The following is a 26,427-nucleotide window of genomic DNA, read 5'->3' on the forward strand; positions in this document are numbered from 1 at the left end:
ATTTATATCTATAAAATATGTGTCTGTCCATAGTGGGAAGCTAGTTGGGGGTCTGCCCAAGTGCCATGCTTTAAAAATTATCGACGTGGTTAACTACCCTCCCTCGTCCTGCGATGTTCAGGAAGTTTAAAATGAAGTGTGAATGTGTTTCCGTAGCTGTGAGGCTTGCTTCCTCCGTCTACCAGCACATTGTCATTATTTACTCCAAAACGAGTTGCGGAATTACATTTTTATGAGAGAGAGAGAGAGAGAGAGAGAGAGAGAGAGAGAGAGAGAGAGAGAGAGTGATGTGGGGTAGGGAGAAGTGGGAAGGAAAGGGCAGAAGTAATAGAGGGGAGGAGGAGGAGAGAGGAGGTAGGAAAGTGAGAGAATGGATAGAGCAACTGGAGAAAACACAATCTCTGTTCGAAGACCTCATCCAGCTCTTCTGAGGTCGGGTGCGTGCCCAAGATACGACACGCATTTTCCCCTCTGGATCGTGACACTGAGGCGCTGAAACAGGAAACTGGCCGCTCTTGAGTCTTCAGTTTTCCCAATGAGTTCCTTACCCACCTCCTTTAGGAACTTACGTGCACATATACCCCCAGGCGCCCAGGGATTCAGAGCCTATCGGCACGAACCTGTAACAACGTTCTAGATCCCTGTATTTGTTAGTTTTCTAGGTTTCCCTGAAGGTGACCGCCCCACATATATATATATATATATATATGAATGAAAACTCACACCCCAGAAGTGACTCGAACCCATACTCCCAGAAGCAACGCAACTGGTAACTACAGGGCGCCTTAATCCGCTTGACCATCACGGCCGTCAAAAGGAAGTGATAGCCGAGGCTATTTGAGCCACTTCCCCGACGGCAACTCGGATGGTAATCTTGGGCATAGCATTTCACCAAATCACCTCATTCTTTGGGGCACACGTGAGGAACACAAATGCGAACAAGCCTGAATGGTCCCCAGGACTATATGCGAATGAAAACTCACACCCCAGAAGTGACTCGAACCCATACTCCCAGAAGCAACGCAACTGGTAACTACAGGGCGCCTTAATCCGCTTGACCATCACGGCCGTCAAAAGGAAGTGATAGCCGAGGCTATTTGAGCCACTTCCCCGACGGCAACTCGGATGGTAATCTTGGGCATAGCATTTCACCAAATCACCTCATTCTTTGGGGCACACGTGAGGAACACAAATGCGAACAAGCCTGAATGGTCCCCAGGACTATATGCGAATGAAAACTCAACGTGTGCCCCAAAGAATGAGGTGATTTGGTGAAATGCTATGCCCAAGATTACCATCCGAGTTGCCGTCGGGGAAGTGGCTCAAATAGCCTCGGCTATCACTTCCTTTTGACGGCCGTGATGGTCAAGCGGATTAAGGCGCCCTGTAGTTACCAGTTGCGTTGCTTCTGGGAGTATGGGTTCGAGTCACTTCTGGGGTGTGAGTTTTCATTCGCATATAGTCCTGGGGACCATTCAGGCTTGTTCGCATATAGTCCTGGGGACCATTCAGGCTTGTTCGCATATATATATATATATATATATATATATATATATATATATATATATATATATATATATATATATATATATAATATATATATAATATATATATAAGTTCTTTGGAGAAATATCCCAGTGTGAGCTTCAGTTTAGGAGAAATTAAAAATATGAGATGGGTATGGATGGATGGTTGGTTGTAAGGGAGGGGCTCCATACCCCGCCCGCCGTGAGGCAGCGTTGGCCATTATAAATATACCAGTCGCCGCCATTGAGTAGCATACAGCCTTGCCCAAGTAGGTGGTGGGTGTTGTTACATAACTCAGCATACTGTCAGAAAGGGTCAAATAGCTTCCCTCGTGTTCAGGCTGGCACAAAGGAAGCAAAAAACTGCCGGGGTGATGGTCCATAGCGGGGGAGGGCGTGCAGCGGGCCCGCCAAAGGAAAACTTCAGCAAGGGGGTACTCGTAAATTCTTGTTACTTTTGCCTCTTGGGGCTTCCGGCCAGTCTATGGTGTTTACCTGGAGAGGGGCGTTGCTTGTACCATACCTCTAGTACCTCCAGTACCTTCAGTACCTTGTACCTCCAGTACCACACAGGAGGCTAGGTTACGGAGGCTCCCATATCCAGTACAACCCTGAGTCTCTCAGGTCACTAGCCTATCCTAGAAACACATCGCAGGATTTTCAATTTCTTTCTTCATTATGCATCCCATACCCATGCCGCGGGCGGTGGTGGAAAGGGTTACAGAGGTACATAAGGGGTTCAGGAATTGAACCCCAGAGTTCGTTTAGCTAAGCAAGTGACAATCTTTGGAGCTAGTTATTACACGATTGTTAATGTTACATATGTACATAAACAATCATTTACACAAGAACATATACATATCAATAATCTTTCTATATGACAAGTGATCAACAAGAGGCTCACAAGTCACTATACAAGGCACTTTACATCTATGGTGAGTTACACAGTTACTAGTCTTGCTCCACACCCACCCAACTGGGCGGCAGCTTTACAGTCATGTGCTCCACACCCACCCAACTGGGCGGCAGCTTTAGTCATGTGCTCCACACCCACCCAACTGGGCGGCAGCTTTAGTCATTAACCTAACCTAACCCAGCCTAACCTAACCATGGCTAGAGAGTAGATAATACGTAGCACTAATTATGTAGTCATTTCCAATCCATTACCTTGAGGGGATCTCCTCTCTGAGAATAGGTTGATATTTCTACACTGTCCAATCAAAACCGGTTCGCTGACAATTGTTAGCATTTTCTGTTCGGTAGTATTTACAGTATGATAGTATCTACAATACATTAGTATTTACAATAAGGCAGTATTTACAATATGGTAGTATTTCAAACCCGTCCTCACACCAAGTCCATTCCATCCAGTGGTCGACCCCAAAGATGTATTCAAAAATTTTAACATGCTGTTCATCAAAACAGGAAATTCCTAATATATAAATTAATAGTATTATATATTAGCATATTGTGCATATTTAAGCACTTGTTGAGTTAGGTGTTTAGGTTCTGTTGGCGATTATTTGTATTTGTAGTCCGTGGGTGAAGCATTTACAGCGTTGTGGTTCGAACAAAATTCGTCAGTGAAGCACTTGTTCCGGAAGTGTTCGGACGTCATCAGTTGAGTCGTGTGTAAACCGTTTTAATTCAAAAACAGCGAGTTTGACGGGTGCATGGTCTTTGGCCTTTGTTTATGAACACGGGCTGGTTCGAACATAGGAAGCATGCAAAGAACTGTTTGGGATATTCGAACGTAATTATACAACTCACCAGCCCGTCCTCCAAACAAAGATCCAAAAGTGATTCCATGCACCCGCCAAACCCCCTGTTTATGAATGAAAAGCGGTTTACACACGACTCACAACTGCTGACGTTCGAACATATCCGGAAGTGCTTCACTGACGAATTTTGTTCGAATCACAACGCTGTAAATGCTTCACCCGCGTACTACAAATACAAATAATCGCCAACAGAACCTAAACACCTAACCTAACCTAACCTATATATACACAATATGCCAATATTTTATAATATTAATTTATACTTGAGAAAATTCCCGTTTTGAATGAACAGCATGTTAAAATTTATGAATGCGTCTGTGGGGTCAACCGCTGGATGGAATGGACTTGAGTCGAGGACGGGTTGGTTTCCCCATGTACAATAAATTCGCATAATTGTCAATAGAGCCTAAATACCTATCCAACCTTACATAATCTAGGCCAAACTATACCCCAAATTCTAATATATAATAATATTAATTTAAAATTGAGAAAAATGTAGATTTTGACTACACAGTAAGTTTAAATTGATGAATGTATCTATGGGATCGGTTGCAGCTTGTACGCGCATAGTCTGTTGACAGTTGCGATATTAGCGTACAATACTCTGCATTCAAAATTGATATTTCTCAGACATAAATGAATATTATTATTATTATTATATATTAGAATTTGGTGTGTAATTTATGGAGTGTCAAGCGCCTTAATCTGTTATTCAGGCTGGGTTTGTTTAGACAATGCTGCCTCCTGTTAGCCTGTAATTAGTGACAGATGCTATATTCACCATGCCCAGAAAATAGTCGGCCATTTATTATTGATGGACACACCTTATATTAAAACTTTCTTGTATGTACAATGTTGATGAATCAAACACATATATTGTTAGCCCGGCCTAGGCTATTTATGAATATAAATTTAATCATTGCGTTAATTGTACTGTATATTTTTAGGTGATTAGAACACAAACTACACTAAAAATTACAACCATATTTAATGTGATTTTAGCAAATATTTGCACATTATCGTGGTAGATTATTTGACATTTAGAAGGGGCTTAAACCCAACACTGTTGTGTAAATATTTCAAAAGTTTAGTGCGATGTCCGTTGAACTTGTGAATGACAGACGCTCAGAGGAACAATGAGGACTTGAGGACCACCACACGGCCTTGGTTAGTTCTTTAACCTGAACTGTCGTGGCCCAGAGGTCAGGCTGCGGACCGGCGTGGCCCAGAGGTCAGGCTGCGGACCGGCGTGGCCCAGAGGTCAGGCTGCGGACCGGCGTGGCCCAGAGGTCAGGCTGCGGACCGGCGTGGCCCAGAGGTCAGGCTGCGGACCGGCGTGGCCCAGAGGTCAGGCTGCGGACCGGCGTGGCCCAGAGGTCAGGCTGCGGACCAGCGTGGCCCAGAGGTCAGGCTGCGGACCAGCGTGGCCCAGAGGTCAGGCTGCGGACCAGCGTGGCCCAGAGGTCAGGCTACGGACCAACGAGGCCCGCCATTTTTTCCCAATTTCATTTCTTCACTATGCACCCCATACCCATGCCGTGGGCGGTGGTGGAAAGGGTTACAGAGGCACATAATGGGTTCAGGAACTGAACTGAAAAAATAAAGTTAGTAGCTACTTATAGTTGATTGACAGTTGAGAGACGGGCCGAAAGAGCAGAGCTCAACCTCCTCAAGCACAACTAGGTGAATACAAGGCACTTTACATCTATGGTGAGTCACACAGTTACTAGTCTTGCACCACACCCACCCAACTGGGCGGCAGCTTTACAGTCATGTGCTCCACACCCACCCAACTGGGCGGCAGCTTTACAGTCATGTGCTCCACACCCACCAAACTGGGCGGCAGCTTTACAGTCATGTGCTCCACACCCACCCAACTGGGCGGCAGCTTTACAGTCATGTGCTCCACACCCACCCAACTGGGCAGCAGCTTTACAGTCATGTGCTCCACACCCACCCAACTGGGCGGCAGCTTTACAGTCATGTGCTCCACACCTACCCAACTGGGCGGCAGCTTTACAGTCATGTGCCCCACACCCACCCAACTGGGCGGCAGCTTTACAGTCATGTGCTCCACACCCACCCAACTGGACGGCAGCTTTACAGTCATGTGCCCCACACCCACATTGTCAGGGACAGGTAACCTGTGTATCCAGGTCCAGGAATACTTTAGGCTTGTATCTAATTACCCTCAGGGTCGAACTACTAACCCTCCCGAGGATGTAACTCCACAACAATTGCCCAACTCCTGGGTACTTATTTACCGCTAGGTGAACAGAGGCATTAGGTGAAAGGAGACGTACGTAACCATCTGTCCCGTCCAGGAATCGAACTGTCGATCCCCGATTGGTGAGTCGAGAAGGAAATCAATTGCCACCACGAGACCCAACTAATTTTTTTGTCTGTTGGGCAGCCCGTCCTCCAAACAAAGATCCAAAAGTGATTCCATGCACCAGCCAAACCCCCTGTTTATGAATGAAAAACGGTTTACACACAACTCACGACTGCTGACGTTCGAACATATCCGGAACAAGTGCTTCACTGACGAATTTCGTTCGATTCACAACGCTATAAATGCTTCACCCACGTACTACAAATACAAATAATCGCCAACAGAACCTAAACACCTAACCTAACCTATGCCTATATATCCACAATATGCTAATATATTATAATATTAATTTATATTTGAGAAAATTCCCGTTTTGAATGAACAGCATGTTAAAATTTATGAATGCGTCTGTGGGGTCGACTGCTGGATGTAATGGACTTGAGTCGAGGACGGGTTGCTGTTGGGTCATAGTTTTGCAACCTTTAGCACGGGTTGCTTCTCTAGTGGCTTCAGTCCCCCCTACAACACGGCGGAGTTCACGGAAAATGGCAGAGGAGCAGAAGAGAGGCAACCGACCAGCTAAGGAACAACAGAAAAACTCGAGACCAGACGCTCTCTCGCACCCTGGTTGATACCCGGTTGATACCTGGTTGATGGGGTTCTGGGAGTTCTTCTACTCCCCAAGCCCGGCCCGAAGCCAGGCTTGACTTGTGAGAGTTTGGTCCACCAGGCTGTTGCTTGGAGCGGCCCGCAGGCCCACATACCCACCACAACCCGCCTTGGCTTTGTACAAATTTTAGAAAATTTGTACAGATTTTATAAATATGTGTGTGTGTGGATCAGAGACTTGCGGTTCCTTAACTCTTGTGTGGTGGATATTAGGGCACTAAACTTCCATTACCTGCGGATTTATTTGTGATTAAATTATGAAGGAAAGTTAGGTGTGCACATGAAGGTTGGAGAGTATGAAGGGTGATGGGTGCGGGAGGGGGAGTGCTGGACCATGTGGGGGTGTGTGGCGGGTGCTGGACCGCGTGGGGGTGCGTGGCGGGTGCTGGACCGCGTGGGGGTGCGTGGCGGGTGCTGGACCGCGTGGGGGTGCGTGGCGGGTGCTGGACCGCGTGGGGGTGCGTGGCGGGTGCTGGACCGCGTGGGGGTGCGTGGACCACGTGGGGGTGCGTGGACCACGTGGGGGTGCGTGGCGGGTGCTGGACCACGTGGGGGTGCGTGGCGGGTGCTGGACCGCGTGGGGGTGCGTGGCGGGTGCTGGACCGCGTGGGGGTGCGTGGCGGGTGCTGGACCACGTGGGGGTGCGTGGCGGGTGCTGGACCGCGTGGGGGTGCGTGGCGGGTGCTGGACCACGTGGGGGTGCGTGGCGGGTGCTGGACCGCGTGGGGGTGCGTGGCGGGTGCTGGACCGCGTGGGGGTGCGTGGCGGGTGCTGGACCGCGTGGGGGTGCGTGGACCACGTGGGGGTGCGTGGACCACGTGGGGGTGCGTGGCGGGTGCTGGACCACGTGGGGGTGCGTGGCGGGTGCTGGACCACGTGGGGGTGCGTGGCGGGTGCTGGACCACGTGGGGGTGCGTGGCGGGTGCTGGACCACGTGGGGGTGCGTGGCGGGTGCTGGACCACGTGGGGGTGCGTGGCGGGTGCTGGACCACGTGGGCCGCCACAAAGGAATGTAGCCGTTAGTGTGTGGTCACCTCCAGGCTGTAGCCTCCTCCCCCGCCGCCCTGCCTCCTCGCCCTTTGTTTGACTACGTTGCCTGTCGTGTCCTCGAGATAGATATATATATATATATATATATATATATATATATATATATATATATATATATATATATATATATATATATATATATATATATATATATATAAATAAATAATATGCGCATGTATTCATTATACCATGCATTCGACCAGAAAGGACCTACCGTACGTTTAAAAATTTACTTAAATCCAAAATACAGTTTAGAACATTTATAACAGTGGCTAAGGGTACTTTCACTAGTTCTTTCCTATTTATATTGTGTGGACACTTGACACTAACAATTTAACTCTATAAATCCAACATTATGTTTGTAACTTATCTTCTATGTACTGTATGTACTTTTACCTGAACAAAAATTTGAATGTTTTGAGTTTAAAATGTGGAAATAGAAAGTCACTCCGTGTAGTGCTAGGCTAAACATACTTGTGTTAAACGTTTTAATATATATGTTACACTGATGTTCTTGTCCTCTAGTTTAGACTGCTGCTGTTGTTGTTGTTGACCAAACTACACAGCGTGATATGGAGAAACAACGACGACGTTTCGGTCCTTCCTGCGCCATTATCACGGCGTATTGTCGTTGGTCCAGGACGGACCGAAACGTTCTCGTTTCTTCATCTTCTGGTGTGTGGCCTCTCTCCTTCTTTCACCACCTCTCTCTCCTTCATTCACCACCTCCTTCCTTCACCACCTCTCTCTCCCCTTCATCACCTCGCCCTCCACCTCCCCATTTCCTATTGGACATCCCCCCCCCACCCCCTCCACCCCATTCTCCATCTCGCCCCCTTCCCATCCCCCCCCCCCATCCCACCTATCCCAAGCTCAGTAGCGTGGTGGAATCTCTCCGAGGTATTGCTTGACATGATTGACAGTTATTGACAGCTATGATAGTGAACCCCCCCCCCCCTTCCCTTCCCACCACACACTGTCCCCGGGTGTGTATTGGTTTAGGCGATGCACACTTTTCTCTTCCCTATGGCTAGTTACCTGAACGGTTTTGCTAGTGTTTCCACAAGTAACAGGCTTAACTAGTCTACCTTTACCATGGCGGGTTGGTTGCTGGGTTATTTATGTTTACCTGCGCCTCCCTCCCGGTATTCCTTCCTCCTGCCTCACCCCGCCTGCCTCACCCCCTCCTGCCTCACCCTCTCCTGCCTCACCTCTCCCGCCTCACCCCCCCTCCTGCCTCACCCCCCTCCTGCCTCACCTCTCCCGCCTCACCTCTCCTGCCTCACCCCCTCCTGCCTCACCCCCTCCTGCCTCACCACCCCCCCACCCCCCCCCCCGCATGCCTATGTATGGCCATTTGATAAAAAAAAAATTCCTTCATCTGCATCTCTTGATGTTCGTTTCTCCAAAAAATATGGACGGTTAGCCTCGAATGAAAGTGGTTTCCGTACTTTTCAATAGCCTGGTTTCACGTGTAAAAGTGCTACATAACAATGTATATAATATTGGAAGTCACATCATATTGTGACTTCATGGTGCAAGGGTTGTCATTGATTAGCGTGTTCCGTGGGAGAAGATATTTGTTTAGTTTAAATAATTTCTGGTGAACCCCCCACACCAATCCTGAGGACAATGGCGGTAAAGTTAGTCACAGAAAATGGACCTCGGTGTGTTCCTTATAGCTAAGCAAAGCATTTTGTGTTGGACTAGTTATATTTTATTGACTTGGGTGAACGTTGCATAAAAGAAAGACATATCTAATTACCGCTGGTGAGAGAGAATACCACCCGTCCAGTGGGAGACAGAGGGAATAGTGTACCCCTACACCCGTCCAGTGGGAGACAGAGGGAATAGTGAACCCCCACACCCGTCCAGTGGGAGACAGAGGGAATAGTGTACCCCAACACCCGTCCAGTGGGAGACAGAGGGAATAGTGTACCCCTACACCCGTCCAGTGGGAGACAGAGGGAATAGTGTACCCCCACACCCGTCCAGTGGGAGACAGGGAATAGTGTACCCCTACACCCGTCCAGTGGGAGACAGAGGGAATAGTGTACCCCTACACCCGTCCAGTGGGAGACAGAGGGAATAGTGTACCCCTACACCCGTCCAGTGGGAGACAGAGGGAATAGTGTACCCCTACACCCGTCCAGTGGGAGACAGAGGGAATAGTGTACCCCTACACCCGTCCAGTGGGAGACAGAGGGAATAGTGTACCCCTACACCCGTCCAGTGGGAGACAGAGGGAATAGTGTACCCCCACACCCGTCCGGTGGAACGGCTACTGTCACATAATAACCTCAGAAACAGTATACATTACCAAAGGGGTTCATTAGCATGTATACATACATAGTATACATAATGTATACAGAGTATACGTTACCAAATTACAAACCTGGGGTTCCTGGCTGAGATTAAGGTAATATAAATTTGTTCATGAAATATTTAGATTTGTTTTTGTACATATTACTGATTGATTTGTCTATATAAGAAGGATTTTTTTTGTCTTTGTTTATTTTTATTGTTTTTTTGTTTCCGGGTATAGATTCCCAGATACGTATAGCATATATATATATATATATATATATATATATATATATATATATATATATATATATATATATATATATATATATATATATATATATATATATATATATATATACTGTAAATCCAACTTTGTTTGTAACTCTTTTTCTTTGTACTTTTACCTGAATAAAAATTTAAATTTTGAATGTTTTCGATAATGTTAGAAGACCAGCTGTGTTTACCAGTCCGATCACGTGGTACTAGTCTGCCCCGGAGAGAAGTTAAGAGGATATCATCATGCGAGAAGATAGCGGCCTGTCGCAGCCTTGAATGTATAAGTACTGTTATCCATCGCTGCTGTCGGGCACAAAACACTGACCATGATTCATAGAAACACAAAGGTGAAACCGAGGGGGGGAAAAATATAGATGTGTCGTATATATTGGCTTGATAACATATCGGTCAGTGGAGGCTCACCATAGTCCGTGCTACTTGCCCCGCTCCTGTGCCAGGTAAGTTACGGGCTCACCATAGTCCGTGCTACTTGCCTCGCTCCTGTGCCAGGTAAGTTACGGGCTCACCATAGTCCGTGCTACTTGCCCCGCTCCTGTGCCAGGTAAGTTACGGGCTCACCATAGTCCGTGCTACTTGCCTCGCTCCTGTGCCAGGTAAGTTACGGGCTCACCATAGTCCGTGCTACTTAGAACTTGTTTCGAGTAGCTGAATTTATAACAACAAATAACGGTCCGTCCTCCTAAGGTTTCCTCCAAGGAAATTGTCGTACTAAATTAACTAAAGTGTTCTTAGCCTAACCTACCAGAGGACCCAAAACAGAAAACGGGACAGTGTGTCAATTTCTCGAGCTCCTGCCATTTTCTAGTACGACGATTTTTGGTTTCTTAGCAAGAATATACGTCAAAATGCAGACACACACATCTGTGGCAGGTGTGTACGACGGGCTCGCTATAACCCGTGTTGTTCGCAACTTTTTGTTCCGAGTAACGGAATCTATAACAAGAACAAGTCAAAATGCAACACTGTATTAGGAGGACGGGTTGCAACATTGTATTAGGAGGACGGGTTGCAACATTGTATTAGGAGGACGGGTTGCAACACTGTATTAGGAGGACGGGTTGCAACATTGTATTAGGAGGACGGGTTGCAACATTGTATTAGGAGGACGGGTTGCAACACTGTATTAGGAGGACGGGTTGCAACACTGTATTAGGAGGACGGGTTGCAACACTGTATTAGGAGGACGGGTTGCAACACTGTATTAGGAGGACGGGTTGCAACACTGTATTAGGAGGACGGGTTGCAACACTGTATTAGGAGGACGGGTTGCAACACTGTATTAGGAGGACGGGTTGCAACACTGTATTAGGAGGACGGGTTGCAACACTGTATTAGGAGGACGGGTTGCAACACTGTATTAGGAGGACGGGTTGCAACACTGTATTAGGAGGACGGGTTGCAACACTGTATTAGGAGGACGGGTTGCAACACTGTATTAGGAGGACGGGTTGCAACACTGTATTAGGAGGACGGGTTGCAACATTGTATTAGGAGGACGGGTTGCAACACTGTATTAGGAGGACGGGTTGCAACACTGTATTAGGAGGACGGGTTGCAACACTGTATTAGGAGGACGGGTTGCAACACTGTATTAGGAGGACGGGTTGCAACACTGTATTAGGAGGACGCCCCCAACTGACACATGATGTGTGTCTATGTATGTATTAACACGATGTACTGAACGGGGGTGAGAATAGCTTGAGCTACCTCATCCCTTTGTGTGTATTTTACCTCAATAAACTTATTTCAATTTCAACTGACACATCGTCAGGCGTAATGTCAACAGCTTCACACTGTGCATACAGCACTTCCTTGTATTGATTAGAAGCTTGAGTGTTGTCTCCCTGATGCCATGTTGGCCAGCTAATTATCCTAAAAAATTATATAAATTTATATAAATTTATATAAATAAATTTATATAAAATTTTATAAATAACTTATCAGACGCATAACCCCACAGACGCATTCATAAATTTTAACATGCTGTTCATTCAAAACGGGAATTTTCTCAAGTATAAATTAATATTATAATATATTAGCATATTGTGTATATATAGGCATAGGTTAGGTTAGGTGTTTAGGTTCTGTTGGCGATTATTTGTATTTGTAGTCCGTGGGTGAAGCATTTATAGCGTTGTGATTCGAACAAAATTCGTCAGTGAAGCACTTGTTCCGGATATGTTCGAACATCAGCAGTTGTGAGTCGTGTGTAAACCGTTTTTCATTCATAAACAGCGGGTTTGGCGGGTGCATGGAATCACTTTTGGATCTTTGTTTGGAAGACGGGCTGCCAAACCCGCTGTTTATAAATGAAAAACGGTTTACACACGACTCACAACTGATGACGTCCGAACACTTCCGGAACAAGTGCTTCACTGATGACTGTTGTTCGAACCACAACGCTGTAAATGCTTCACCCACGGACTACAAATACAAATAATCCCCAACAGAACCTAAACACCTAATCTAACCTATGCCTATATATGCACAATATGCTAATATATTATAATATTAATTTATACTTGAGAAAATTCCCGTTTTGAATGAACAGCATGTTAAAATTTATGAATGCGTCTGTGGGGTTGACCGCTGGATGGAATGAACTTGAGTCCAGGACGGGCTGCAGTCCCGATGGACATTTTTGTATATACATTTTTATTCAGTTTTGTTTGCATCTTATTATTCTGTTATTGTGGTTTGTTGTTGAGCTCGCGTCTGATGAATGAGTTGAAGCACAAAAAATAGATGGAGCTTCGGCCTTTCACGCGCGTGGGGTCGAGGGTTCGAGACCCATACAACCCAAGTGAATGTGATTGAAGCACAAAGTTTTACATATTTGCTGAGCAGATTCGGAGTTAAAACTATAGGTAATTGGAGGCTGAGAAGTGCAGTGTGGAATACGCACAGAGGCGAGGCTGGTGGCCTGGTGAGCATCCTTGGCAGGGCTTCAGTGTCGTGGTGTGAGGATCCACGTGGGGAACTCTGCCCTCAGTATCTTTAACCTGTATGCTTCTACTGGTAAGTTTAGTTATACTGACCTCGCTATCTGTGTTGAGACTGAGCCTATCATCATTATAGGTGATTATAACGCTAGACATGGTGATTCGCAGTTCAGTAATCGTAACGGCAACTGTTGTCACTATTAGGAAATCACGATGATGCACAGATTCTGGGTGACCTTAAACCGACGCACATCTATGGAGGTTTTCTTGATCTGTGTCTCGGTGTCAACGTCTCCCACACCGTGTGCGCCTCGTCAATAGTGCCAGATATGGCGTCTGATCATCTGGCCATATTAGCCACTGTAAGCATCGGAAGGTCTATCCTCCCCGGCGGAGTGTTCAAGCGGAAGAGGCTGGCTGTGTCCATCGATCGAGACAATTTTGTTGCTCATGTGTCAGAATGGTGCAGTTCCTTTGAGTCTTCTTCGGTCGAAGATTTTAACAATGAACTCACAGGTACAATTGAACAGTTCATAGAATCACTTGATCCATCGTCCAGGCCTTGTAACCTAAATTACACTGGTTATAGCAATTTTGTCTATTATAATGTTTCCAAATTACATGTACTAAAACGCACTGCCAGAATAATTGGACTAGCTTATAGAAGGACCCGCACTGCTGACATACTTAAGCTCCTTCAATCAGCCCTGGCTGAGGCCAGGGAGCGTATGGTGGAGCTGAGGCAGACAGACTGGGAAACTTTTGTCAGTGGTCTCAATTCTCACACGCCACTAAGTCGGGCATGGAAGGATATCAACAAGATAAAGGGAAAAATGTTGCACAAATCTCACACCCTAATCCTCTGCACAGAGCAAATGAGCTTGTTGATGCTTGGGCCACAACTTCCAGCTTTGACAGTCTTCCTCTACCCTCACAGAATGAATTAAGTAATAGATATGCTGATAGGGCAAGGCTCCTTGACTTCATGCTTCATCAAGAGGATGACTGTGACATGCTTCTTAATGAATACGAACTAGACTCTGCTCTACATAAAGGCAGAGCTACATCACCCAGGGAAGATGGAGTTACTTACGGCATACTGCGTATTCTTCTGCTAGTGCCAAGGAATTCCATGCTTGAATTGTATATTATGAGCTATGTAACTGGGGAGCTTCCGAAGTCATGGACCAACAGTCTTATTATTCCCATTCCTAAACATAACCAGCAGTGTGCTTTTCGCCCAATCTCCCTCACTAGTTGTCTCCGTGTTGAGAGGATGGTTCTCAACCGTCTCTACAGAATTTGTAACATGTTGTCTCCCCAGATATATGGCTTCACGCATGGAAAGAGTGTACATCACTGTATTACCGCCTTCCTCACCCTGCATACTGATAGGTCATATACCACTCTCCTAGATCTTAAGTCAGCCTTTGACATTGCTAACCGACACGTCATTCTGAACGAACTGGTCAGGAACTAGGCTTAGTCATCTCAGTAGAGAAAACAAAGATCCTAAACAGACCTTGGAAGTTCGCAAGAAGCAGCTGCATGACGGCTCTCTGATCGACTAGATACAACCAGATTGTAACCAGATAGAAATACCTTGGTCTTCAGGTTCCACTGTACCGCAATGTTGTAGCCAGACTGGGTCGTCAATGTAGAGAGAGGCTCCGTGTTTTCAAGGATGTGTGGCAGGTTACCGCCAAAGCTTTGGCGCAAATGTGAGAATTGGTAAAATGATGTATCTCTCATATATTATGTCTCTGGTCGATTATGCTGCCCCCATGCTTGCTATAGTGCCTGAGAGAATGTTTGGAGGTGCTTGAAAAAATGTTAATGGTGTTAATTTACCATTATCCTGGGATGCCCCCGTACAACTAAATTCAAAATTACTATTACTAATTACAACTAAAATTACTAACAATCTCCGTGGCGCAGTGATAAAACACTCGCCAGGCGCTTCGCGAGCACTTTGGCCTGAGTTCGTATCCTGGCAGGGGAGGATTTACTACGTGTCAATCTTTAACTGTAGCCTCTGTTCACCCAGCAGTGAATGGGTACTTGGTTGTTAAACGATTTGGCGGGTCGTATTCCGGGGAAAAATTGGGATCATGGGCCTGCCGGAAACGCTATGCATGCTAGTGGCTTTACAAGAATGTAAGTATATATATATATATATATATATATATATATATATATATATATATATATATATATATATATATATATATATATATATATATATATATATATATATATATATATATATATATATATATATAATAAAGTATATATAGGGGATTTACCCTAATCAGATTTTGAGACAATCAGGTCGTTGCCTAAAATAAGTGGGTTAGAGGAGGGAGGACTTAAATGTTAGTTGCATGTGTTTTTGTTATTCATTCCCTTTCCATCTTACACGGATCATTCTATCCCAGCGATCAATATTCTATACCAGAATCAGTATACTAGATTATGATACATTCTGTCAATATATCAATGTTTTTGCCAGTAACGCTGTGCGTGTTTAATGGCTTTAAGCGTAGTATATACTATTTCTATCTAGAAATCAAACATTCTGTTTATAACTTATTTTGTTTGTATGTACTTTTACTTGACTAAACATAACTATTATTGTCGTTTTCTCGAAACTTTGGCAGTCACACGGCCACGCTCAGTATCTAATGTGCATTTTTGTGTATGGTAAAAGTTAACGTTTTAAGAAACTAAATAGGAATGAGTGGGGTAGAAGCATGGGAGACAGGCCGGGGTCCAAGAGCTCCCAGACTGGTATAAATAGCCAGAGAGACGCGCTGGACACACCCCGCCTGGTGGCCGTTCGCAGCCTCGCTCACTATCGTTCATTTTTCATTTCGAGTTCATCCCCATGTGGCGAATTACAGAATACATCATTGCCATGCTGCAATTTACAACAAACATATTTTTTGTAACGGTTTATATATTATTAATATATCAAGACAAGTGTGTGTGAGATTGATTTTTATTTGTTGGTAAACGAAGTATTAAGACAGTGGAGGCGGGTTACAGAAATTATCGTACGCCGGCTAAGTTGTGGTCAAGGTTTGTTTACGTCCTACAAGTTACCCGATAAATTGTAAGGAAACTACAACCTACGGTCGGGTTGGTTCTCGACCCACACTCGGAACCCTCGGGTCGGACAGGAATGGTTGGGTAAGTTTCCTTTCACCTGATGCTACTGTTTACCTAGCAGTAAAGGGGTACATGGGAGTTTGGCAACTGTTGCGAGGGGGGGGGGGGGATGGATGCATCCTTGGGAAGGTCAGTAGTTGGGGCGACCTTGATATAATCCTAACGAGAGTATGCGTGCGTGTGTGTGTATATGTATATATATATATATATATATATATATATATATATATATATATATATATATATATATATATATATATATATATATATATGTTGTACCTAGTAGCCAGAACGCACTTCTATGCCTACTATGCAAGGCCCGATTTGCCTAATAAGCCAAGTTTTCATGAATTAATTATTTTTCGACTACCTAACCAAACCTAACCTATACAGATAGGTTAGGTTAGGTAGGGTTGGTTAGGTTCGGTCATATATCTACGTTAATTTTAACTCCAATAAAAAAAAAAATGACCTCATACGTAATGAAATGGGTAGCTTTATCATTTCATAAGAAAAAATAGAGAAAATATGTTAATTCAGGAAAACTTGGCTTATTAGGCAAATCGGGCCTTGCATAGTAGGCCGAGAAGTGCGTTCTGGCTACTAAGTACGACATATCTATATATATATATATATATATATATATATATATATATATATATATATATATATATATAATATATATATATATATTTAATTTACAGGCTGTCTGTCCCCAACAAAACGAATTTTGTTGGGGAACTAGCAACTTGCAATGCTGTAATTGACATATTTGTATTTGTCTCTTTTTATTACATTGCTGCATTTATTTAAACTCTGGGGGCCTGCAAGCGAGCCTACACCCCGTCCTCCTAACATGATAGTCAGTGTCCACAGCTGCGATGGATGGAATGGTTTTATTTATTTATTTATTTATATATATACAAGAGGGTACATCAGGTTGTGCGAGTACATAACATTGGTGTTCTTACATTCTTGTGTAAATAGATTAATACTCATAGCGTTTCGAACAGTATATGTATAAATGTATAAAATATGGATTGTTGTACCCAAAAAAACTCGTTTTGAACTATTTGAATGTTAAAGTAGTTAACAAAAACTAACAGCCTAACAATTAGCCTAGCCTCTTCGTCCTAAATAAGCATTTCCAGGTGTAACATCCACAAGCATTCGCTTGATTTAGTACATTTATATAGTGTACTTACTAGGTCTGGTGTCTGTGCTTCACAGGTGTCTGTGCTTCGTAGGTGTCTGTGCTTCGCAGGTGTCTGTGCTTCGCAGGTGTCTGTGCTTCGCAGGTGTCTGTGCTTCGCAGGTGTCTGTGCTTCGCAGGTGTCTGTGCTTCGCAGGTGTCTGTGCTTCGCATGTGTCTAGTCACTTCGTAGGTGTTTGGTCACTTCGTAGGTGTTTGGTCACTTCGTAGGTGTCTGGTCACTTCGTAGGTGTCTGGTCACTTCGTAGGTGTCTGGTCACTTCGTAGGTGTCTGGTCACTTCGTAGGTGTCTGGTCACTTCGTAGGTGTCTGGTCACTTCACAGGTGTCTGGTCACTTCGCAGGTGTCTGGTCACTTCGCAGGTGTCTGGTCACTTCGCAGGTGTCTGGTCACTTTGCAGGTGTCTGGTCACTTTGCAGGTGTCTGGTCACTTTGCAGGTGTCTGGTCACTTTGCAGGTGTCTGGTCACTTTGCAGGTGTCTGGTCACTTTGCAGGTGTCTGGTCACTTTGCAGGTGTCTGGTCACTTCGCAGGTGTCTGGTCACTTTGCAGGTGTCTGGTCACTTTGCAGGTGTCTGGTCACTTTGCAGGTGTCTGGTCACTTTGCAGGTGTCTGGTCACTTTGCAGGTGTCTGGTCACTTTGCAGGTGTCTGGTCACTTTGCAGGTGTCTGGTCACTTTGCAGGTGTCTGGTCACTTTGCAGGTGTCTGGTCACTTTGCAGGTGTCTGGTCACTTTGCAGGTGTCTGGTCACTTTGCAGGTGTCTGGTCACTTTGCAGGTGTCTGGTCACTTTGCAGGTGTCTGGTCACTTTGCAGGTGTCTGGTCACTTTGCAGGTGTCTGGTCACTTCGCAGGTGTCTGGTCACTTCGCAGGTGTCTGGTCACTTCGCAGGTGTCTGGTCACTTCGCAGGTGTCTGGCCACTTCGCAGGTGTCTGGTCACTTCGCAGGTGTCTGGTCACTTCGCAGGTGTCTGGTCACTTCGCAGGTGTCTGGTCACTTCGCAGGTGTCTGGCCACTTCGCAGGTGTCTGGTCACTTCGCAGGTGTCTGGTCACCTTTACCTGAATTTACCTGAGGGCTACTAATACTAGTGGCCTCAACGAGGACAAGAAGCTGGCGGCTTGTCAAAGGTCCCCCCCATTTACCCGTATGATCTTTTCTATCTGTATTTTAAACCCCATTTGAGTTTTGGCTTTAACGGCTTCGGCGGGAAAGCGCAGTTCCACGGATTTACAACACTATGGGGGAAAAAGCATTAGGCTAGGCTCAGTTGGCATAAGTTCGGTTATATAAACTGTTGGCGAACCGTCTTGTGGACAATGACTTATATCCCCAGTACAAAATGACAACAATTATTGCGACGTGCTGTTAATTTCAGTTTGTCGCCGAGAGTGAACGCTGAATCAATGATTTTAGGTCAATTAGTTTATGACAGGTGCCATACCCCCTCCTGTGGGTGCGGGGTAGAATGGTTGCAGCGTCACATAACGGGTTCAAGCACTGGACCACGATGATGTTTAAGCTGAACCGTTTACATTTGTGGTGAGCTGGTAAGATAAAATTTGTGTTTGCTTATCATACACCTCACATCCAGGAGTATATATTGATGTGCGTTCTAAACCTGAGTTCCAGATGGGAGACATCTCCCGTCACGCAGGGTGCAGCCGCACCTCCACAGATCTCCAGTATCGGCTCTTGATACTGGTAATGGCTCAAAAGAGCCACCACTTACGGGCTATGCATGCCCGTGCCACCTTTTGGGTGGCTTAATCTTCATCATCAAACCTGAGTTACGGGCTCACCATAGCCCGTGCTACATGGACACTTCGTTCTGAGTAGCTAAATCTAAAACGAACAACAACAACATAAACCTGAGTGATACATCCACAGTTACAGTCCCGCTCCTGTGCCAGGTAAGTCGAGCTACGGGCTCACCATAGCCCGTGCTACTTGGAACTGTTTGTTCCCAGTAACTGAATCTAAAACAACAATAATAAGAAGTATGGGGGATATATACTCCAAGAGGAGGTACGTACCTATAGGTTCTCTGCTTATTTACACTGACCCTTTACTGTAATCTTGGACTAATATATGTGAGTGTATACTTGCTGGTTGGTCAATAAGGTGTTGTGGTAGCCTTAATGACCCTGTCACAACTGGCTGATCCTATGCCCAGCCAAACCCCAGCCCGAGCGGCGTACGTTTAGCCCCTAAGTTAACTTGTTTAAAAGAGATGTTGTTGTCTTGCCTATATACTGAGTTCTTTGGGGCTTACAGTCCCCAAGTGGGCATTTGAAGGCATAGACGACGTTGGCCTCCTTTAAGGCGTTCTGCTTTGTGTCTGGAGAGTTTTTCCATGAGTTTAAGTTGGTACTCCCTTACTACTGTGACGCATTGAGCGCCTCATTTGTCTTGTAACAGTCATTACCTTAACAAGGTACCGTGGCACTGCTGCAAACTTGTTTATTGGTCTGCTTCGCCTCGTTTTACTGTCCATACATATTCCTATTCTATTAGGTCTATTGCCTAGGTCTATACAAAGCCTAATGATTACGAATACTGGCCCATGGGGGTGCCGCCCCTATTTAGATACAAAATTATCATTGTGTTGCTCCTACAGATGGTTAAAAAAAAAATTTTAAATTTTGCCCCGAGGGGCGAGTTTATTGGGCAGCGCCACTCATCTTGTGAGTGGACACACCGCCATAGCAGAATGTACAACACTCCCCAATAGGAAGAAAACCCGCTGGGTTGTTCATCCTGTCACTTGTGAGACACATGGTTGTTATGAGTTTATATAGGGTAGTTAGAGGTCAGGCTAATTTGGATAGTTTGAATAGTTTTATATTTCATGGTAAATAAAACCTTTTTGATGCATAGAGAAAGGATAATCTTCAAGTGTGTTGAAGTTCCTCCCATCTCAATGAATAAGAATTGTATGCTTAACGTCATCTTGTATCCAGGCAGCCCTGTACTTGGCGCCACAGTGGTGTAAACCCAAGGAGGCAGCGAGTTTACCGAGGGAGGTAAACTAACAGGCAAGACACCGCAGTGGTACACCTAGCAGACGACGGTGCCTTCACAACCCGCCATAACCACCACGCAACCAAATAAATGATTCTTGAACACATAATAACTGCGTATGTGAGTGGTTGAGATTAGACACGTCAAAGATACAGGCGACGTACGTCATATCCATGTGTTTTTTTTATCAGTATATGCAACTTGATGACTGAAACCCACATTTATGTTATATTAACTGGTATAATTTCTTTGTTTACAGCGCGGCGTCAACACTGACAGCGGCAAGACCACTCTGGAAGCCACCTTCGATGGCATCAGTCAGTGAGTAACACCAGCACCCATGTTTGTCCTGTAGACTGGTCCACCAGCACCCATGTTTGTCCTGTAGACTGGTCCACCAGCACCCATGTTTGTCCTGTAGACTGGTCCTCCGGCACCTGTGGAATGTGCAGCTGAGCATTTCACTCCAATTAATATTCCAGACATGTTCGCGCATTGTGCCTCGTGTGCCATCCCCCTGTGCTTTGGCAGAGTAGGCCATGGTGGCCGTACCTGTCAGCCACCACTTCGCCGCAAATACACCTATATCTGGTGTGGATTGGGGCAGCAAGGCGGAGCGCCACAGCAATTCGGAGGGCGTGTGGTGTGAGACGTGTGCCAGTTGCCGACATTAGGGTTGCTAACAGGAAGTCCCCTGCATGTGGTGCTGCTACTGCTGTGAGGCGAGCAATGTCGTGTTGTTGCAGCACCCAGGCACTGCAGCAACTTGGTCTACAATGGGGCCATCCCAGCTGGATTGCTTGTGGGCTTTTGAGGATGGTGGTTGAGGTGATTGGCCTGCACGAGAGGCCCACTCTGTGGCACAGTGTATAAAATTGGGATCGTGTACGCCTGCCAGCTGATGTAAGTAGGCAGGTAGAATTTCCTTCAAGGTCGTCGGATGCCGAGGAGGACAGGAAGGCTGGTGCAGCGATATGCGTTGCTGTTCAAACTCTGAGGCCCCCAAGTCTTACGAGAAGAGAGGCTTGTTTCCACTGTAGGTCATCGAGAAAAAGGTTGAGGTTTTTTTTAACATTGATTTCAGTAAGGTGTGTGTGTGTGTGTATATATATATATATATATATATATATATATATATATATATATATATATATATATATATATATATATATAATATGGTACCACCTCTGGCTGGAAGAAGGGGGACCCTTAGCCTCGGAGGAAACCACAGATAACACATTAGAGGGAATGTTTAGGTCCCCTCCAATACAGTTTCTGTGTGCTTTTCTCCTACCACCCCCTTCCTTTTGTGTTTTTTGTGCTTTATTATGTATTGATGGTTACAAGATATACATGCGTTGATGCAAAAAGTATGTATATATATATATATATATATATATATATATATGTCGTACCTAGTAGCCAGAACTCACTTCTCAGCCTACTATTCAAGGCCCGATTTGCCTAATAAGCCAAGTTTTCCTGAATTAATATATTTACTATAATTTTTTTCTTATGAAATGATAAAGCAACCCTTTTCTCTATGTATGAGGTCAATTTTTTTTTATTGGAGTTAAAATTAACGTAGATATATGACCGAACCTAACCAACTCTACCTAACCTAACCTAACCTATGTTTATAGGTAAGGTTAGGTTAGGTAGCCAAAAAAAGCTAGGTTAGGTTAGGTTAGGTAGGTTAGGTAGACGAAAAAACATTAATTCATGAAAACTTGGCTTATTAGGCAAATCGGGCCTTGAATAGTTGGCTGAGAAGTGCGTTCTGGCTATTAGGTACGACATATATATATATATATATATATATATATATATATATATATATATATATATATATATATATATATATATGTATGTATGTCGTACCTAGTAGCCAGAACGCACTTTTCAGCCTACTATGCAAGGCCCGATTTGCCTAATAAGCCAAGTTTTCCTGAATTAATATATTTTCTCTAATTTTTTCTTATGAAATGATAAAGCTACCCATTTCATTATGTATGAGGTCAATTTTTTTTTTATTGGAGTTAAAATTAACGTAGATATATGACCGAACCTAACCAACCCTACCTAACCTAACCTATCTTTATAGGTTAGGTTAGGTAGCAGAAAAAGTTAGGTTAGGTTAGGTAGTCGAAAAAACATTAAATCATGAAAACTTGGCTTATTAGGCAAATCGGGCCTTGCATAGTAGGCTGAGAAGTGCGTTCTGGCTACTAGGTACGATATATATATATATATATATATATATATATATATATATATATATATATATATATATATATATATATATATATATAATATATAATTGTGTGTGTAGGTGTAGTCAGCTAAATGTAATTAAAATATTATGTTAGTTAACTGCACTGCAACTTAGTTAAGTTGCAGCCAAAATTTGAGACTGCAATATTTTTGTCCCGTATTAATGATCCATCTTTAGGGGGGTTGAAATAACCTAAGCTATTCTGTCCCTTTGAGATGTATTTCTTTCTTGTCTCAATAAACATACTTGAACTTGAACTTGATCCATCTTTATTACATGAACCGGATGCAGTGTTTAGACCGAGTTAACTTTTACATATCTGTTGTAAACAGTAACTAATGTATATTTTTTTCAGATTTCGAGTTGACAACGCCATTCTTCATGATGAAATTGCTGAATGGTAAGTAAATAATAGGTGCAGGCTATTCATATATTTTAAAGTGTATTGATAAATATTTAATATATAACCCCAAGTTAAAATACATATTGGAATATCGCTAGTGCCCTCTGTCGGGGGTTGTGTGAAGCCGTGGCATGGCTTGATATCTCGTGAGGCTGGGTACAAACATTCTTAGAAAACACGGTTAGAAATCGAGAAAACATGTTAGTGACTTTGTTTGAATGTAATTAAAGATAAAGCGTTATTGTATGGCTCATTGCTACTTTCGTGTAGTTTTTTAAATCAAATAAACTGCAATAAATACAGTGACCCCAGCCTAGCAAGGAACCAGTACCGTCCTGGCCCGTCACGTCAACACTTGATAAGTCTCTGGGCCGGGTATTGGCTCTATTTAATGGTCTCCATGTGTGTGTGTGTGTGCTACACCTGTGACTCGTGACAACCTGCCTGGAGACGAAGTGCGGAACCAACGACCAATGTTACTGTAGCAACTCATTAAGTAGATAATGAGATAGCACGTGATTTACCGTCTAGACAAGTGAATTATCGCAGTGAATGATTGAATGACACGATTGAAAAACTCTACCAATGGCTAATATTAGTGGACGTTTTCAAGCCGCTTTGGGGAGCCATTTACGGCGTTACGGTCACACCAGTTTCAAGAGAAAATTCCATTTGTCTTACCAGTGTCAGAAGGATGATGAAAAGACTATAACAAGCACAACAGTTTTTGTCCAAGATGGTACCAACATTGAAGAGTTGCCAGCTGTTGTTCAAATCATCAATGGCGAATTTTCACTAGTCAGCAATGGAAAAAGTCAAGTGGGCAAGAGGCTGGAGGGACTTGGACTGGAGTTCCCACTGGTATCAAAGAAGTTGTTTAAAAATATAAATTTTGAAGAAGAACAAGAAATGATCCTTGGCTTTATGAGATGCACAAAACTAGGAGATGTATTCAAATTACTTGAAATCTGTCCTGAAGCAGAGGTAACCCCACTAGTTGCTTTGGCTGTAATCAAAAGAATATTTGAATTAGAAAATAATGTAGGGTTTCGGAATCCGGGACTGAACCTGTATCGAAAAGAATCACAATTTAATTTTACCCGAGGAGCGGTGATGAAAAGGTTGATTGAAATATTGTGTAGCAGCTCGGATCCTCAGATATTAATTGATGCACTGAGAGCCATGGGCCGGGATAACTACCAAGGTGACAAACTCAAATATCTGGAAGCGCTTTGTACAGAATGTATTGTGCTGATAACAGAAGGTAAAATGAAGATTAGCCAAGTATGTGATGCTGCAAAGGCTTTTTACAGCCTGGGGAATATTGGTTCCAAGTATGTTGAACAAATTTGGGTTGGTATAACAGAAAAGAGTAAAGAAATTCAGGAAAAGGAAGTCTGTAACATCATGAGTATTCTTCCACTAGTTAAGAAGAGTCGCAAGCACCTTTATAATGTTGCTGAACGGAAGATGGGAGCTGTTTGGTATAAACTTCAAGCTGAAGATGTCATTAGAATTCTGCATATCCTTGTACAACTTAAGATGACAAATAGTCGAATGCTACCAATGCTTTCAAAATGGACCAACTTAAATATACATGCTCTTACTGAAGGTAATCTTCGCTGGGTTGTTTACTCATTTATGAGTTTAAATTACACAAATCCTGATATCATGAAATCTCTCTCACGATTTATGAAGGCTAAAAAGGTAAATATCAGTGATCCAAGTTTAGTTGCTGTGATTATGGATTACTGTGTTAAGATGCGCATAAGATCCCCTGATATATTAAATAATGCAGGAGAATACTTCATCAAGAACTCGGAAAAGCTGACTGTCCCGCAGATTAATAGCATTGGCCGTTCATATGGGTTACTGAATTACGTGCCTCCAAATGCATCTGCATTTTACCATGCCCTTGAAATTTATCTCTATGAAAAATTTGTGCAATTTCCACCAGATGTAATGATTGATTTACTACTTTCTTGTGTATACCTAAAGAGATATCCCCTTAATTTTGTGAAGAAAGTTTTTAATCCATACTTTTTTGACAGAGTACACACGTTAGATTCTTTTGATATGAGGCTCACTCGCACAAAATTGAAGGTTCTTGATAAGGCGCTCTGCCTAGAAGCTAAAAATTATACTGGGCCAATGCTCCCGAGAGATCATTCAGCCAAAAGTTTCTGGCGTGATTCAAGAATAATGAGGTGTGTACATATGATTCAGGCTCCCTTGGTTGAAATAGTTGGAACAGAGGAACGAATAACACAGTCTGCTGTGCTACCAAATTTTCCTGGCACAGAAATGTACATTATTGATTGTATTATTGATATGGCAGGAAAATTATCGCTCCATTCTTTCAAGTGGAGTAATAATAAGTATGCCTTTTTGATTCATCCTCCTGAACACTATATTTTAAATGAGGAAATACTGGTTGGTCCCCAAGTCATGCGCAAACGGCATCTGGCCTTGTGTGGTTTAAAAGTTGTAAGCATTCGGTATGAAAATGTTCTCAAGTATCGCATGTATCCTGAGATGCTCAAAAATTACATTGAAGAGTTAATGAAGGAAGCAACATTTTAATTCATCTAATACAATAAATGGACAGCTCTGTAGATCATTACTAGGCTGCATCATTCAAACAAGGAAAAATATTAGTTAAGAGATAATTTATTATTAGTCATAATAGGGTCCAGCAAGAAAAAAAACTTGACTAGATCTAAATCAAGTCTAGTCCTGTTGTACGATTTTTCTTTGTAAAGAGTTTATAACGTCTGTGATAATAACCTAAAAAGACTGTAACCCAAGGAATTCAGCAGAAGTCAAGACTAGACCCAAATTGCTGCATTGCCTCTACAAATTTATGGTATGTTATGACATCTAACATGCATCCTATGATTTATTAACATGTAGTGTCTGTTATTTACTTAGTTTAAGCTACAATATAAATTAAAAAAAAAGTCATAAAATGGCTAAATATAAATTATTTTTTATGTGTTCATTTATAATTAATTAATTCTGATTAGGTTATTAAAAAAGGAGACAGTTGGGTACATTTCATTACACTTGATGTTTCTGTTCACCTCCAACAGTTTATCTAACTCATGAGTTGGATAACTGTTGTGGGTTGCACCCTGGGTATCTTGAGGTTATCTTGAGATGATTTCGGGGCTTTAGTGTCCCCGCGGCCCGGTCCTCGACCAGGCCTCCACCCCCCAGGAAGCAGCCTGTGACAGCTGACTAACACCCAGGTACCTATTTACTGCTAGGTAATAGGGGCATAGGGTGAAAGAAACTCTGCCCATTGTTTCTTGCCGGCGCCTGGGATCGAACCCGGGACCACAGGATCACAAGTCCCGCGTGCTGTCCGCTCGGCCGACCGACTCGGCCATGTGGGTGAGCATTCTCTGGGGAGTTGCCCCCTTCCATGTCGG

General features: G+C 43.8%; 1 protein-coding gene across 2 annotated transcripts in view; it reads left to right on the forward strand.

Moving 5' to 3' along the window:
* Nucleotides 1-26,427, forward strand: part of Dip-C (dipeptidase C) — a 315,478-nt gene that overhangs the window by 271,217 nt on the left and 17,834 nt on the right. The window contains exons 5-6 of one of the 2 annotated variants that reach the window (XM_069308676.1): nt 20,575-20,636; nt 22,946-22,990. In XM_069308676.1, the coding sequence (XP_069164777.1) occupies nt 20,575-20,636; nt 22,946-22,990 (107 nt within the window). Of the gene's footprint in view, nt 1-20,574; nt 20,637-22,945; nt 22,991-23,034; nt 25,860-26,427 lie in introns of those variants that run through there. The other variant, XR_011223562.1, reaches the window with a different exon arrangement.

Source organism: Procambarus clarkii, chromosome 63 (assembly GCF_040958095.1).
Source record: "Procambarus clarkii isolate CNS0578487 chromosome 63, FALCON_Pclarkii_2.0, whole genome shotgun sequence".
Lineage (NCBI taxonomy): Eukaryota > Metazoa > Arthropoda > Malacostraca > Decapoda > Cambaridae > Procambarus > Procambarus clarkii.